The 17,059-nt window shown below is 39.5% G+C and overlaps 3 protein-coding genes across 6 annotated transcripts in view; 2 read left to right on the plus strand and 1 right to left on the minus strand.

Moving 5' to 3' along the window:
• Positions 1 to 131: 131 nt before the first annotated feature.
• On the minus strand, positions 132 to 9,730 carry cwf19l1 (CWF19 like cell cycle control factor 1). Of its 3 annotated transcripts, none has more exons than XM_066668160.1 (15): positions 9,610 to 9,730; positions 8,315 to 8,481; positions 6,998 to 7,082; positions 6,829 to 6,913; positions 6,479 to 6,580; positions 6,151 to 6,365; positions 5,945 to 6,060; positions 5,744 to 5,828; positions 5,490 to 5,636; positions 5,040 to 5,169; positions 3,954 to 4,033; positions 3,099 to 3,308; positions 2,348 to 2,467; positions 1,233 to 1,330; positions 132 to 1,140 (listed from the first exon to the last, which is right to left on the minus strand). In XM_066668160.1, exons 2-15 carry the CDS (start codon positions 8,335 to 8,337, stop codon positions 996 to 998), a joined length of 1,641 nt encoding a protein of 546 aa, XP_066524257.1. In that variant the 5' UTR covers positions 8,338 to 8,481; positions 9,610 to 9,730; the 3' UTR covers positions 132 to 995. The 3 variants fall into 3 exon arrangements, with proteins under 3 accessions (XP_066524257.1, XP_066524256.1, XP_066524255.1); XM_066668159.1 differs by lacking the exon at positions 9,610 to 9,730 and adding an exon at positions 8,809 to 9,028; XM_066668158.1 differs by lacking the exon at positions 9,610 to 9,730 and adding an exon at positions 8,763 to 8,971.
• A 26-nt stretch (positions 9,731 to 9,756) lies between these two features.
• klhl42 (kelch-like family, member 42) lies at positions 9,757 to 14,077 on the plus strand. Its single transcript, XM_066668161.1, has 3 exons — positions 9,757 to 10,568; positions 11,272 to 11,465; positions 12,744 to 14,077. The coding sequence occupies exons 1-3, from the start codon at positions 9,757 to 9,759 to the stop codon at positions 13,199 to 13,201; spliced, it is 1,464 nt and encodes a 487-aa protein (XP_066524258.1). The 3' UTR covers positions 13,202 to 14,077.
• Positions 14,078 to 16,130: 2,053 nt separating this feature from the next.
• Positions 16,131 to 17,059, plus strand: part of nrip2 (nuclear receptor interacting protein 2) — a 41,396-nt gene continuing 40,467 nt past the window's right edge. Inside the window, exon 1 of one of the 2 annotated variants that reach the window (XM_066669834.1) lies at positions 16,131 to 16,253. Coding sequence is in view for 1 of the 2 variants with exons in the window: in XM_066669835.1 (XP_066525932.1) it covers positions 16,239 to 16,253 (15 nt within the window). In the remaining variant the exon portion in view is untranslated. The remainder of the gene's footprint in view (positions 16,254 to 17,059) is intronic. The other variant, XM_066669835.1, reaches the window with a different exon arrangement.

The raw sequence follows: 17,059 nt of genomic DNA on the forward strand, positions 1-17,059 counted from the left end.
TAATAAATTTTCATTTTTCTCAGTTTTATTGTGATAAAAATATTATTTTATTTATTTTCGAGATCTTCAATTACGTTTCAATTAAACAGCAAAAAAGTATTAGTTTGAGATCACAAAAAATAATTTATCAATATTTACCTCAAGTAAAATTCTTACAATAAAGCAGATTTAAAACTGTTCCATAAAGAGTTACAAAACTCTAAGCTCAGATTTTTGCATACAATCAAATTAAAAATATATTTTGTCTCACTAAACACATTACTGCTGGAGAGTAGAAAGAAAGAACTGTGTATTAAACATTTCTAAATCCGCATTTCTTGTTTCTTTGTAACAGAGTATGTAATGAACATATATGATGAATTTGAGCTGGTGGAGGCAGCATCATCTTCACACAGCTCCAGAACCTTAAGATCATGTGGTCGTTGCCTCAGATCACTTGGAGGTGTTTGCTGTGTTCTCCATGTGTCTGCATGTTTCTATTCTTATTCCTAATTTACAGCTTGCTCTTGAGAAATCTCTCTCATGTAGTATTGCTTAAGCATTTTAGGAAAATAAGATGATCAAAAGCACCCTCAAAGAGTTATCTCAAAAATAAGAATTTATTAGGTACATCGCTGAAACATTAAACTATTTGGTCTTGGTCATGAGTTAAAAAGCTCACAGGACCTGTTTTTTGTTTCACATTTTAGCCCTCAAGGGGAAAAAAATGGAACATTACAGAACCCATTCTTTAAAAAACTATTCAAAATTACACCCGTGACACAAACACAAACTGGATGTTCACAGATAAAAAATTAAAATTAAGTGATTTCTAATAGTAAGTAATTACTAATAGTAATAGTAAGAGCAAAGTGCTCCAATATTAGCTTAAAACAATTTAAAAAACAAACAAAAAATAAACACTGTAATCTGAATGAGAATTGGCTGCTTTCTGTGAAACCAAACAAGACAAGTGTGTTCAAGAGTTAGAAGTAGTATGCTTCTTTATATGTTCCTCAGTCATCCATGGTGAAGTCAAAGGGTTGGAAGTCAGAGCGGACTTGTTTTGTGAGAGCTTCTTCCTCCTCTCTGCTGTATTTACAATCTCTCCAATCTGCCCTTGTTGGGATATTCAACACTGCCTCACTCGCCAGCACTTCCCTGAAGATGCATAAACAGACAACCACACTGTCTTTACACACAATGCTTGTGCAAAATGAATGTGCTTTCATACATTCCAATTTACTGTATACCTGCCAAACTGTAATGGGAAGTTCTTCTTGATGCGATAAAACAGCTTTTCTCCTGTATCGAGTTCCACATAGAAGTAAGGAGTTCCTGGAGGAGCAATCTTGAACAGAAGAACGGATAAAACAGAATCAATAACCTTACCAGAAAAAATAAAAATATAATAATTCTTTCAACAAAATACTGGAGAAATGGTGTGTCATCCAGTCCACATCCACAAGAGTGTTTGTTAGACCTGATAATTATATTTTTTGCTCATGATTAAATTCCATATAATACATTTTACTTGAATTCAATATCAATTATCAGTATAATCAAAACAGCTAATGAGCTATCAATATTTACCTCCCAACTCAAGACAGACACACCTCAAGCTAAACATGGAACTTTACCTGTTATCATAATACCTATGTGTTCCAGTAAATTTGCTTCCTGCTCTTTTTTTTTTTTTTTTTTTTTTTTTTTTTTTTTTTTTTTTTTTACATTTTTTGCCTCAAATGAACAAATCTACTAATACATTCATTCATTCATTATCTATAACCGCTTATCCAATTCAAGGTCGCGGTGGGTCCAGAGCCTACTTGGAATCATTGGGCGCAAGGCGGGGATACACCCTGGAGGGAGCGCCAGTCCTTCACAGGGCAACACAGACACATTCACTCACACCTACGGTCACTTTTAAGTCACCAATCCACCTGCAACGTGTCTTTGGACTGTGGGAGGAAACCGGAGCACCCGGAGGAAACCCACGCGGACACGGGGAGAACACACCAACTCCTCACAGACAGTCACCCGGAGCGGGAAACGAACCCACAACCTCCAGGCCCCTGGAGCTGTGTGACTGTGACACTACCTTCTACTAGTACAGACTTTGCTTATTATGACATAAAACAAAGGACAATGAAAGCAAGCATTTATTTATAAAGCACATTTTATCCCAAGGAGATGTACAAGCAAAATACATTTAAAAAGACAATATAAAATAACATCTAATGTACAAACAAAACAAAGAATCCATCAATTTACTGAGTCGGTATGGAAATCAACAGTGATCAGCTTAAATGATCACAGTTCAGATTATTTAATAACAAAGTTGTCTAGGTATAGAGCCTGTTAGTACCTGTTTGAGGTCTGTGTGCTCTGGTATTTCCATCAGCTCCATTTGCTGCTCCTGAGCCTGCACCATGAAGGCCTCTTTAATGTCCTCTGTACTGCACCTCTCCATGGGCACAGGCACTACCTGTAATTCAGAGTATTACATAGGGCTTTTAAAGGGCACACAGCAAAAGTTAAGAAAAAGGTGCACTGTAAAGAAACTGGGGTCCAGAGTCAACAGGATGAATAACAAGTTTATGTTCAGTATGATCAGGTTAAACATAGACTGAGAGATGATGGTCATCATCGGACACAGGGCCCTCAGACTGTTTGTTCCTCAGCACAATGTTTGCTTGCTCAGACTTAAACTGATGACAGAGTAATGTATGTGAGTCCACAAAAGGTGGAGAACTGCAGCTTTTCACATCTCCACCTTATTAGACGTGTATTGCCAGACTCAAAAAAGTTCATTTTTGTGGCGCTGCTAGACTGACCTTGGGTCTCAACAGGTCAATCTATATGGGCAGCAACCACAGACACTGTCAAGTTAATTAACTCAGGAAATTCCACAATTAAAAACAAAACAATTATTTTAACTGGTATAGATTTTTTTCATAACCATAATGCAGCAAACAGAATGCATTAATGTGCTGAATTGCTCAGTGGGAGGTAGAATCACTGTAGCACATTCTGTCAAACAAAGAAAATCGTAAATAATTCTAGTGAACTACAGGAAACGTCAAAATTAGTGAAGTGCAGACACAAGACACAAGCACCTGTAGCTGAAGGTGCTGGCTGCGGTAGTTCCTCTCAAAGAGAACACAGCGGCGGCCACGGCTCTTATGAAATTTCCTGATGGCACTTTTGAATTTCTCCAACTCTTCTACCACATCAGATGGCATATCAACCACAGACTGGTAGTGTCCAATGGGCAGCAGCAACACATGGTCTGGGGTGAGGCAGCCTTTAGCCATGGCCATGTAACACTGTGGAAGCAGGACAATCAGTTATTCTAGATGTACAGATCACAAAACTACAAATGAACTGTGCACATTTTGCAAAAGCTGAAATATACACTATATTGTCAAAAGTTTTCAATTCACCCATCCAAATTATTGATTTCATGTGTTCCAACGGCTTTCATGTCCACAGGAGTATAAAACCAAGCACCTAGGCACACAGACTGTTTCTAAAAACTGTCTTATACTGTATTATAACACAATAGAAGCGACTGGGAACGACAGCAACTCAGCTATGAAGTGGCTGAGCTCAGCCCGTTAGCTGCAGTGAAAGGAACTCTTAAGGATACCAAGAGATTTTGGACAATTTCATGCTCCCAACTTCAGGGGAACAGTTTGGGGATGGCCCCTTCTTGTTAAAACGTGACAGAGAACCACCAATGTCCATAAAGCCAGAGCCAGGCCTCCTTATCCAACATCTGTGTCTAAACTCACAAAGGCTTTTCTGCAAGAATGGTCAAAAATTCCCCAAAACACACTTCTAAAACTTGTGAAAAACCTTTCCAGAAGTATTTAAGCTGGCCAACATGATATTAAACCTTATGAATTAAGAATGGGATGTCACTCAAGTTTATATGCATGAGAAGGCATTTATGTATAATTGAAACTCACGTGTGTCCCAATACTGATAACCAGGTGTTTCTCCACTTCAGGGCTGGCCAAACAGAACCAACAGGGTCCTGTAGGCTGAGCTGAGAGCAAGAGGATAGTGTTAAAGTCTGATGAAAATTCATGCCTATAATTAATGTGAAATAAAAAGAGATTATGTTTAAGGATGTATTATCTGACTTGCCATACCTTTCAACCCAGACAAAGGTAAATACTTTTGCTAACTATTATGCCAGAACTCTTGAGACAGAATTATGCATCACTTTCATTATATAGCTAGCAGCCCTATATATTGGGCTGGCTGAAAATTCTTTGCTACTATAATTTTAAGAGAGGCGGTGCTAATACTTTTGGGGGTTCATGCAGTTTCCCTGGAGCAAACTCAGAGAAGTGGAGGTTCTGAAGCATCACTGAAAGGAGGAGTGTTTTTTTTCTGTAAGAACAGTTGTTCTCACAAAATTGTATACAGCACATTTACTGTTGAGATTTTGGCTAGTAAGTATGTAAAGTATAATTGTCTTTAAAGCATAAATTTGGCTGACAGTGTGAACTTCAGCATAAGTCTAATAATTAACAGTATACAAGCCTACAAATATGCGTCTGCCCCAAATCTTGGTGAGTCGTCTAATTAGAGAGCTTATTACGTCAAAGTATGTGCGCTCCTGACATGTAGGCTGTCCCAATTCTTAGACACCTCATTATGCTGTCTACTGAGATCTCTTAATTTGGCCAAATTTTAAGGCAGCATCGAACCCTTCCTCAGCCATGAAGGTGATCCCATGATGCAGTGCCAGAACTCACTCTTCTCCCAGAGCAAAAATAATTAAAATCGTGATAAAAATGGGAAGATTAGAATCCACCATGCGGAAAGGCTGAGGCGATGCTTGCAACTGAAAAAGAAATATATAACAGTTGCGTGTGGGGGGAGGCAGGAACAAGCCATGACGCATTAGCTTTTTAAATACAGTGCCTCAATAATCTGCCTCATGAGGACAGATGGCCGTTAGAATGCTTCCTACTTAAACAGTCAGTGCCTACTTAGACAGCTCACTAGGTTTTGGGACAGATCTCATATGGGCACCGACTCACGGGGTTTACGAGGCTGTTTTGGCTGGCCAGCTCCATCTCCCTCAGAATACCGCTTCCGACCTGCACCTTGATTCTGATGATGCTGCTTCTTTTGGCTCAGATCAAAGAAGAACTGAGCTGCAGGCTCCTCCTGCACAGAAAAGTTCAACATAAACCTGGTAATCCATACTCAACTCTGATATCCAAGAATTAACAACAACAATTTGAAGGAACATAATTACATAATGTTTAAAAGACCATGGGTCTGTGCTGTGGAGAATGTGGGCATGACAAAATCTGGTCTTGAAAATTATCCTGCATGCAGTAATTTCAGTGAAACTGATGCAAACCCCTGAATAGCACCCTTTTTGTAAACAAGTAAAACAATTTACTGCCAGTTCCATGAAGTGCTACACATTTAATCAGTGCACTATATGGTATATGCAGTTATGAAAAAGTATATGCACACACCTCAACAGCTGCAGGGGTAGAATGTTTCTCCTTCTTTCCTTCTTTCAGAGGTTTTCTGTAAGGGTTCTCTGTTACATCCTGAGGCTGTTTGACCAACTCTGCGGGATCCATACTTTTCATCGGGACAATGTTAAATGCATACAAATACTGAGAGAGAACAGCAACAAAACATACATATTAATTTGGTTATATTAATATGTCAAAACTCTGTGTTACCTGTTGCACAAATCATGGGCAAAGTTAATATGGCCTACTTTTTTCTTGCCAGGGTTGTTAACAGCTGCCAGTGCAATAAATCTACTGACATGCTGTGCGTTCTCTTGAAGAACCACATGGTTTCTGTATAAACAGATGTACAAAAAAAGCAGTGCTGTTTAACCAAAAACAACATAAAAAAAAATACAAAAACATGATCAACTTGTCATTTAATATTTTAGGGAAGTTTGGCATCAGACCTGTAAGGCAATCTTTCATAGTGAACCCCTTCCAGTGCAGCAAAGTGGTAGCGAGGCTTCAGCCTTTCTGCAAGATTTGCAATTGAAGAAACTCCACAGAACTTTGTGTCAATTTCCTATAGAGAAAATACGGACATTAAAAGCTTGTCCATCTATAACATAGCAAGCCACATATAAAAATATTACATATCAATAACAAAACTTACTGGGTTATTCCCAAACTGCCATACTCCTCGAGGCCACTGGGAGGTCAAGAGGATGTCAACTCCTTTAAACTTTGAGGTAGATACCAAAGGAGTGAGCAGAGCTGTGAGATCTTTTGCAGTGAAGCAATGTGCTGGTGAAGGCTCCTGCTGAGACTCTCTGCCACTAACATATGCAATCTGGAGACCTGAAGCTCCTGTGAAAATTCCCCTTCGCCCTAAAATCCAAAGATTCTCACAAGTTAAAAAACTGACTTATATTTAATACTTATTGTTAATATCAGTAACAGAAATGCAAAAAATACTTCTTACTTAAAAAAAAACTTCTTACCTAAACATATGATATTTTCAGCCAACTCACAACCATCAGAGCTGGGGAAATACTTAACAGTCTCCTGGCTGGCAGCCCCCAGAACGTATGTATGGATGGGAGCTGAAATGTGAGGGCAGGATAAAAGTAAAAACTCTTAGCTTTCTTTAACATAATATTTATAGATAAAATTCATTCACCTTCTGTAACCGCTTATCCCATTCAGGGTCAAGGTGTGTCCGGAGCCTACCCAGAATCACTGGGCACAAGGCAGGAATAACCATGGAGGGCGCACCAGTCCTTCGCAGGGCGACACACACTTGCACATTCATAATTTAAATTTGTGTTTTAAAACGTAATAAGGCAAATACCTTTCTTAGCACCAGACTTGTATGCCTCCCATTCAGCTTCAGCCTCAGGAGATGTACCAAAGAAATCACCAACACACAATAATAACTGGAAAAGAAAAGATTAGATGAGATGCATCCGCTCTTTGTTTTCCCAAAATTTTGGAACAAACATTCATAGACACAGACTTACATCAAACTGCCCACTCTTTTTTTGGATTGCATTAACTCGATTGAACAAAGCAGTGATTCTACCTTCAACGTCCCCACACACGAGTCTAAAGAAAGGCAACCAAAACAATTACATAAAATCATATTTAAAAAAAATATTACGTTTATGAGGAAAGCAGAATTGTCAATTGTAATGAAGCAAAATAAATCATAAAAGACCTTGTGTCGTCCAGGGCACAGCTAGTGTTTTACAGCTAAGATTTATTTATTTAATAAATAATACATTTATTATGACCCTAGGAATTCTGAATGTATATTTGAAGCAAATTATTGTTTATATGGCTATATTATAATCTACATGTTATAAGCTTCATTTTAAGGATATCTAGCTTTATATGTGTACATTGTTTAGCCTTTCTTGACTTTGGTCGACCACAATCTTTGCGCGTTTTCACATTCCGTTGTGATTTAATTTACAGTTTGTTTCCCAGAAAGGGAAAATCTGAATGGAGATTCTTAACAGAACGCAAACTATTACAACGACCACCTTGTATCATTGACCACTTACAATTCAGGAGCACTTTGTACTTCTACAATTACAGAGTGGCGTCCATCTGCTGCTCTGCATACTTGGCCCCATTTCATCTTGTTCTTCAATGGTTGGGTTCACCACAGGACCACCAAGAAGCAAGTACACTTTGGAAAGTGGATAATTCATAGTATTGCAGACAGTTACACTGATGTAGTGGTGATAAATTGATGAGCGTCACTGCTTGACTGAAATTAGTCCACCTACTGAAAACATCCAGCCAACAGCGTCCTGTGCCCACTGATTAAGGACTAGAGGATGACCAACACAAACTGTGCAGCAACTACTGTTTCTGACTTTACATCTACAATGTGGACCAACGAAGCAAGCGGCTCTAACAGTGGACAGTGGGTGGACACAGTGTTTAAAATCTCAAGCAGCCCTGCAGTGTCTGGTCCACTCGTACCTGCACAACACACACTAACCTGCAGGGCAGAAAATGATCCCCTCTCCAAATCATACCGGCTCCGTGGCTGTTTTGTGGGGTCCTGGCCATTGAAGAAGTGGGTCAAAGGGAGCAAACGCTGTATGCATAGCAACTTCAGCCTGTAATTGTACAACTACAATATGCTCCTGTATGGCAACTAAAGTTATTTCAGTCATAGGAATATATTTAAAATAATAACACAACTAAAACTTATGTAAAGTGTGTAACGTGTACACAGCCCAACATTAAAAAAAGAACCGAGATCAGCATTCACCTTTATCTCCTCAAGAGAAAAAACAGAAAATAGTTAAAGATTCACTCACACTCTCAGTGGCTTCTCCCCCATCCTCGTTTCGGGTCTCTGTGAAGCTGCAGCTTTAATAAATTTAGTAAAGAGGATGAACAGAACTGGCTTTTTCACTTGAATTTGAAACGGTTTGAGCGCGCGTTCACAAAATGCACACGGGTCAGGACAGTGGAGTTCCTTCAGCTAAGAAACAAAACAACAATAAACAATGTAATCATTAATAAACCGTTTGAAACTTTGCGAAGATGTACGCAGCCTTCACAAAACAGGGAGACACGCTTCTCTCGAAGAGAAACATATGAGCGCGGTCACAGGGAGCAGCGGCGAGTCAACACTGCGCACTTTCTGTGCATATTGTACTGACTTGAATATAAACCCACTTTCTCCCATACTTAAATGCTTTGTTGTTGGCGGAGTTTCAACTCCATTTAAAATAATAAACACAGCGTAAGTGGTTTTTATACCCCGTTAAAAAACGTCTGCGCAAAACGACTGTAGAGCAGCCCTCACATTGTGACGTGTGAGACCAAAACAGGAACTCCTAACGTACACACAAAAAAAACACGTTTATTAGCCTATTTCCTATCTTGCGTATATAAACGAATGACTGTCGAAGCCCATGTGAACAGACAAGGTTCAAACTCAGATTTTCGTTGTGTCATGTTATGTTTTCTTGCTTTTTCTAGTTTGTTCTTTAAAGGAAAAAGCTAAAAGCTCTCTAACAGCTAGCGATAACAGATCTAGTTTGACGCGGCTGCGTGCCGAACGGCAAACTACTACACTAAATAGTGTATGAGATGAGTGGACCCTAATAAGAAGTGCACTCATTAGAGAGGTATAAACAGTAAAGGAGAGTGTGGTTTGGGATGCAGCCACTGGAAAGACGACTCAGTCACAGGAGCGAAACATGGATCAGTCGATAGGAACCGATTCAAATATTCAAAATGCTGGTTTTCCATGTGACCTGACGTTTTAGTGGCCGAGTGTTTGAATATTTCAGCATTTGTTTCTGTATAAGAAAGACCTGCATATTCAGATATACGCTGCAAAACACCGTGACAAAAGCTCGTAGCAGTATTTGAGTTTGAACACCTTAATTTCTAGACAAACATTACTCGGGTCGTTGTGATTGGACGAACGGGAGTCCGGTACGTGATGACGCTGGGACCGTGTCCTCGAATACAGGAGTCGAGAGAGTCGAATCGAGGCAGCGAAGTTTATGTCGCTCGCTTCTATCAATAGCGCTTTTAGTGCCGACATGGAGCAAAGCTGAGTGTTTTCACAGTAGCAAGGCTCGTGTACGCCCCTTACAATCTAGCATGGGTCGAGTTTGGAATCAGAGAAGACCCTGGACCTCCGGGGCTGAACATGTCCATATATAGGCTTTGGAAGTAGGGAGCCAGCGGCAGAGCTTCTGCCTCAGTGGAAATGTAAGCCCGAGTTCGGCTACCAAAACAAATGCACTTCGCTTCGCTTCTCTCCCATGCCAGGAACAACGCCACAATGTCAGCCCCAGAGCAGATAATCGAGATTATCATGGATGACAGGACGTATAACGTGAGCAAGAGCAAACTGATCGAGAAGAGTGATTACTTTCGAGCCCTGTACAGCTCTGGAATGAGAGAGTCTGGGGAAGACTCTGTCCAGCTGCAGGGGCTCAGTGTGCCAGGCCTAGAGTTGGTTCTGGAGTTCATTAACACTTCCAAATTTCAGGTTGACAATGAGACACTGGAGGACCTGATTGAGACAGCCTCTTTCCTGCAAGTGACCCCCATCCTGAAACTCCTTCTATCTGAAATCCGTCTGGACAACTGTGTTGAGCTCTTCAAGCTCTCTGAGGTCTATGGAACCCATGACCTGAGGACAGCTTGCCTGAAGTTTATGAGCTGTCACTACCACCCTATGCTGCGCAGGCCTGAGTTTCATGTCCTGCCTTCCTCACTGAGAGAGCAGGTCAGGGAAATGCGGATGAGGGGCACCGCCACGTTGGTGGCCATAGGAGACTTCATGGGCACCTGCCTGGACCTGGCTGATCAGGATGAACCCTGGTCTATGCTGAGGTACGGGGAACTAGAGCAGCGCTGGAAGCCGCTCGCCAACAACTTGCCCTCAGACATGGTAAACGTCAGAGGTTATGGATCTGCAGTGCTGGACAACTACCTGTTCATCGTCGGTGGATACAGAATGACAAGTCAAGAGATCTCTGCAGCACACTGCTACAATCCTTGCAAAAATGAATGGAATCACATAGCCCCTTTGAACCAGAAAAGGTATCAGAGTTTGCAAAGAATTAAAAAAGCAATTACAGAGATTTTTAGGCGTTTGCATTATTACGTGATAAAGATTTAACCAAGTGTTCAGTGTGGTTTCATATTTTTGAATTTGTTTTAAAGATACTTTTAGAGGCAGAATTTTTGTTTACAGGGGAGGTGATATTAACCAAGACTTTATTGCTTCTAAATCCTTCAGCATAGAGAACTGTTACGCAAAACAAACATGGGTGCACTGCCTGAGGACTGAGACATTGTTTTGCAGTATTTAACATATTTTTACATACTGTTAATATACATGTGTCATGAAGAAGAACACGGAGGCAAAATAGCACGTGAAAATTAATTTAGCCCTATTTTACCATTATCAGTAAACATAAAAATCCTGCTCTTTAGGCATTTTATGGCAACTTTTGTGTAGTATTAAAAATGACATCTATCATTATTAATAGTTAATACTCTTAGGTTACTGGTTATTTTTTGTTGAATAAAATGACAGTTTTAATTTTTAATACTATGAAACAGTTACCATAAATCACAAGAATAGAATAATATTTGAATGTTATGTTACAAGTATATGCTCTGAACACATCCATATTTTCTTTACACTTAATGATTTTATATTTGCAGAATTGCATTTTAAGTTGTACATGCCTAATGAGTGTTGATCACTGTGACCAGTGGGTGCTGTGTTTGTGTTCAGGGCCAACTTTAAGCTGGTGGCAGTGAGTGGGAAGCTGTACGCAGTGGGCGGTCATTGTTTAGGTACAGTGGAATGCTACAGTCCTGAGCAGGATTGGTGGACTTGTGTTTCCTCCATGCCGGACCCCCTGGCTGAGTTCTCTGCCTGCGAATGCCAGGGCATGATCTACATAATGGGTGGATACACATCCAGAGGTGGGGATATATATATATATATATATATATATATATATATATATATATATATATATATATATATATATTCAAGTGACAGTGTGTTGAAGTGTATACTGATCCAGATGTTTAGACTACCTTTGCCTTAACATGCTTTTCAATCTCAGGACTTGTGCAGTTCAACTCCAGCACTTTATGCTAATGCTGGAGAGTTGGCTGCAACAATGTTACTTAGTCATCAGCAAAAACAAAAGCAATGTAAAATGAATTATACTGTTTTTGATATATTCCATCATCCTGTCACACTCAAGTACTCTTCTGAAAGCTTGGGGGACACTATGGTTGCTGTGTATTCATAGCATATAATAAAAGTCCTTGCTTATAGCACAGAAACAAACCCCAGCACAGAAACATAGGCACTACAGTCAGAAGGAAATGTATAATGATGCATTCATGTCATGCATTCAAGCCAGAAAACCTTCATTAGAGGTTTTAAAAAATTACAATGCATTAGATTGTATTGCCCCTCTAGATTCAATGAAATGGAATGACAGGAGCCATAATGGAGTGAATTATAGCTGGATGATGTATTAGGTGTATAAATAATTTTAAAAGCTTTTTTGTAGTTTTGGTGTTGTGTATAATAATATTTCAAAATTCAAAAATTCTATTAAAATTAAATTGACAATTGTCATTTTATTTAATAGAATAGAACCTAAAAATTGGCACGTTTCTGTGAGGTGTTTGGTGTGTTCTCCCTGTGTCAGCATGAGTTTCCTCCAAAAACACACACTAGTAGGTGGATTGGCTACACAAACGTGTCCATAGTGTGAGTGGGTGTGTGTGTTACCCTGCGAGGGTGTGTTCCTGCCTTGTGCCTAGTGATATCGGGTAGGTTCCAGACCCACTGCGACCCTGAACTGGACAAGTGGTTACAGATAATGAATGAATGAATTAATGAAAATGGCACATGAGATTAGTTTTTGTTGCTGCATTGCTGCAAAAGCATGTGCGTCATTGTATCAAAAAGAACATTTACACTTTGATTTAGGCCTTTTAAAGGTGGTGATTTTGATGTTAACAATCATTAATGTAGTGTATTAATAATTCATTTGTATTATTTTTTTAAATAAAATGTCAGGTTTTTTTTTTCAAACATGTTACCATAAAATGACAAAAGAGTGTGAAAAAATACTTATTTGTACACCTAATAATAATAGAATTGATTATAGAGACAATTGCTCAGAAGGCTCAAGAGCAGGGGCTGAAGTGAAACCTACTCTCCTTTTTCTCTGGCAGACAGAAACACTAATGTCCTGCGCTACTGCCCGGCCTCAGACACATGGTCTGTGTTCCGCACCTGCTCAGTCCACGTGCGGAAGCAGCAAATGCTGTCGGTGGAGGACACCATCTACCTAGTGGGTGGTTACACGCACGAGCTAGAGTCTGTGGCTGGGGGCCAGAGGAGGGCCAGTCAAACGGAGGACATGCTGACTGTGCAGTCATACAATGTGCAAACAGGCGAGTGGCTTCATTTGAAAGAGAACACGTCCAAATCGGGCCTCAATCTCACCTGTACACTCCATAACGATGGCATCTACATCATGAGCCGTGATGTGAGCCTGCCCACCAGCCTGGAGCACCGTGTCTTTCTCAAGTACAACATCTTCTCTGACGCCTGGGAGGCCTTCCGCCGCTTCCCTGCATTGGGTCAGAACATGCTGCTGTGTTCCCTCTACTTGCCTAACATCCTGTGAGCCAAAAAGCACAAAGCCAACCATCAGAAGTAGCCTCAGGATGCAATGTATGCCATGGCTATTACACATGGTCTTTAAATATGGAGGTAAAGTACTGGCTGAAAAAGCTGATTGAGGTCAGAAGCAGGTGTGTTCAAGCCAGTGAAAAGTTACTGCTGAGATGCAAGCTATGAGAGATAGGTTGATTAAATGTTGCCTAAAATGGAGGTCAATGAATGATGTTTACATTAACAACAAAAAAAAACAATCCACCATACCTCAGTTAGCTATATTATAGCTTGTTGTTGAGGTACACGTGTATTTAAGTACAGGACTTATGCTGTGTGTAAGTATGCATAATACACTTTATATGGGAGCAAGTGCACTGTTGCAACAGAATTTTTCAACTTGCACAAAAAGATCTACTAATGCCAACGCATGCACTTAGTGTCTGTATATCCAATACAGAATACATAAATGCACTATTGATGAACAAGTGATGATTGGCTGCCAAAGGCTTTGGTTTTACATAGTCTTAATTGTGATGAAAAACTAAGAATGTGATCAGAAAGCATTAATAGTCTTAACTACTGCTTAAGCTTCATGAGTACCTTACCATTTTTGGCCTTGAATATTTTCAGGTCCCTGAAATGAAGCACAGATACAAAAGTGCTTGACCAAAACAGCTGTGATCTGATTTTAAATATATGATGTCATGGAGGGCTTGAAGGGAAAGGACCAACTAAGAAGGTGAACATTATAAACAAATAAGCAGATAACCCTCCTGAGTGCTTGACTTATTTTTTTTATTTATTTTTTTTTTATTCACTTCAGGTTTAACTTGGTTTTGTTTTAGAGCATTCTGAATATTGCCACAAATGCCTTGAAGAAAAAAAAAAACACTTAAGTTCAATAAAATATTCAGGGGAAGAAAATGTGTCTCTCTGAGTTTATTTTGTTATGGGTTTGGAAATGAGTCAATGGCATAACATGTTCCTACACTGCCCTTGAAGGACACATTTTATATCAGTAATTACAAGTATTAATTAATAAATTCATTCAATCAATCATTCGTTCGTTATCTGTAACTGCTTAACCAGTTCAGTTCAGGGCAGAAGGTGGGGCAGGTGGTATCCTGACCTCCTCCAAAATGTACATAGTGCAGTTTCTGCAGTGTTGAGCCCAGGTTAGCAATGACAGATGCTCTATTCTCCATATTACAGCTCAATGATGCATCAAAATGATTATCAAGCTGTAATTTAAAGGCAAAATATTACCTAGTGTTCTTTTAAGAGGTGGCTACAAAACATCTTTGCTTTAAATGTGCCCTCCAGCAGTCTCTGGTTTCTTTCTCCTTTCTCCTACATTATAACACGTTACACTTTCTACCAGAGAGTGAAACGCTACTTCCACTATATCTGAACTAACCTCAAACTTGCAGTTTTTTTGATAAGATAAAGGCGCTGCAGAGCTTTCTTATAAATTAACTCACAATTTTCCTCAAAATGCAAATAGCTGCCCAAAATGTGCTACAACAGCAAACTACATATATACTCTTTCCCCTTAATATCCACCAATGTCTGGTGAAAGGTGTGCCTTCTGCTGCTAAAAATCATCTTCTTTGTCTTCTGCTTATTAATGTCCAACCTACTCAACTGACACCAATCCTGAAAAGCTGTAATGTGCTCCAAATACTGTTTCTCTTCATGGCATCATTTTACATTTAATAAGCTGAGCAGCACCATGGTGTCAGAGGTAAAGATTATTATTGACTGCCTGTCCTAATACAAAAAAGTCCATATGGCCATAAAATACCTGAGCTTAAACTGTGTAATCTACAGCTGCTTATAAGGTCCACTTCGATTTCAGTACTGTAGACAGGGCAGAGGGACCAGACTAACTCTGTCCCTGCAGGTCAGTTTGGTCCACTCTACACAGAGTAGACAGATCCGAAAATGTCTTCAGACCTTGTGCAGTCTGCAGTGAGACAGCTGTAACGCTCCTATGGAGCCAGCAGGTGGTGCTGTATGGGTTTAGCAGATTAAGGGGAAGCTTGAAAAGTTGTCTGTGGCCTTGGTTGATTGGGCTGGAGGGCAGTTGGGCCCTGTTTGTACAAGGGATATTACAATCCCACACAATCCAGTTACATTCACTGAATGTTTATTCATCATATTTCTGTGTTTCTGCTACACGGAATAAGTCGATCTAGACAACTAGAAGTGATACTTCATTTCAAATGGCTCTGTCTTGAAAGCACCTTTATAGGACACAATTTCCCTCTGGTGATATGGAAGATGTAAACAGACTGTTCTCTGTTTGTATATGCAGTATATTACTTTTTCCTTCCTGAAATGAAGTTTTGCAGCTTTGGCCTCTCTGTGGACTCGTCATAGAGAGACTGTGTGTTATGAGGTGTTAAAAAATTCTGCAGCTTCTGCTTTTGATACTTAACACTTTTTCACCACAGCAAAATGTAGGAGGATCTTTTACTCAGATAACATTTTTCAGTTCTTCTTCCACAACTGTGACTGCTTTGCAGCTAATATCTCAGTAAAGAAAATACACGAACAGAATTAATTTGTAGAATATATATATAGAAGACAATAACATTTTGTCTAGAAATGCAGCTACTTATTACGTCCTCACAGAATACTATCTGGCCACATAGGGGCGCTGTAACATCATCATAAAACTCCTTCAAATTAAAATCTGTAAATGGGAAGTCAAAATATCGTATATGTCCAAAGTATTCGGACACTTGCCTAATCATTGAATGCAGCTAATTTAAGGTGCACACGTTGCTGATAAATTAATGGAATTCTGCGCAAGAGCAGAAGGTCGCCACAAAATAATCAGGAACCATTACACTTTGTGGTGAATTGAGGAACTGAGTTTTTGACTGCTTCAAGCACCTGCTGTGTGAACATAAGGACATTGGCTAAAGATGTGTGTGGTTTAAAAGATATTATATTAGCAGAAGAACAAGAATAAGCTCTGCTGCTTATAAGGTGGAATGGCATGGTTCATGGGGGAAACAACTGTTGCTTGTACATGGCTGATGTTTAACCTGTCTGTAAGTGGTTTTTTTTTTCACTGTTAGAATGAAAGTTGTATAGTTTTTTAACAGCTCACTCTTGTTTTCTAATTCCATGAAGTTAGCACTCTTCTGAATTTAGAGTCAGTTCCATTTACAGCAAAAATATGTCAACATTACCAATCTATAGAGCAATCCTCACCTCGATTAGTGCTTTTCAATGTTTGGAGGGCTCTTTGTTGTCTAAAAACATTTACTGACACCAGGGCTTAATCAGCACATTAGGCCAGATTCAAGCACGCAAACAGCCTGGAGAGCGGCAAATGGTGAGGAAACATCTTCAGGATTTTATAAGTTTTTTTAATTAAATCATGCATGTCACTTTTAAAGCACTGTCCTGAAATCAAGAGAGGGTGGAGGTGTTTAGCTGCATAGTACTGTTTCTGCAGTGCTGAAACCCAGGGTAGCAACAACAGAACCTCTGATCTCCTTGTTACAGCTCAGTCGAGCATCAACATGATTTTGAAGCTGTAATTTTAAAGTGAAAATATTACCTTAAGTTCCTTTACCACTGAGTTGCATGCAGTCGGACAAAAATACAGTGTTTCTTAAGGCTAATACATAGAATAATCTTCAGTGGTCTAAGTTTATTAATTAACATGAGTCCCACTGACTTGTTCACTTACAGAAAGATGAAAAGCAGGTCCAAAACAAGCAGGTCTTGCTGTAATAACTTCTAAATGAACCTCACAGTTTGTACTACACACTCGTTGTTTCATTTTAAACCGAATGTGCTGCAGACATAAACAAAGTTGTATTACTGTTCAAATACTGACAGACTGGAC

The sequence above is a fragment of the Hoplias malabaricus genome, chromosome 4 (genome assembly GCF_029633855.1).
Source record: "Hoplias malabaricus isolate fHopMal1 chromosome 4, fHopMal1.hap1, whole genome shotgun sequence".
In the NCBI taxonomy this organism is placed as follows: Eukaryota; Metazoa; Chordata; class Actinopteri; order Characiformes; family Erythrinidae; genus Hoplias; species Hoplias malabaricus.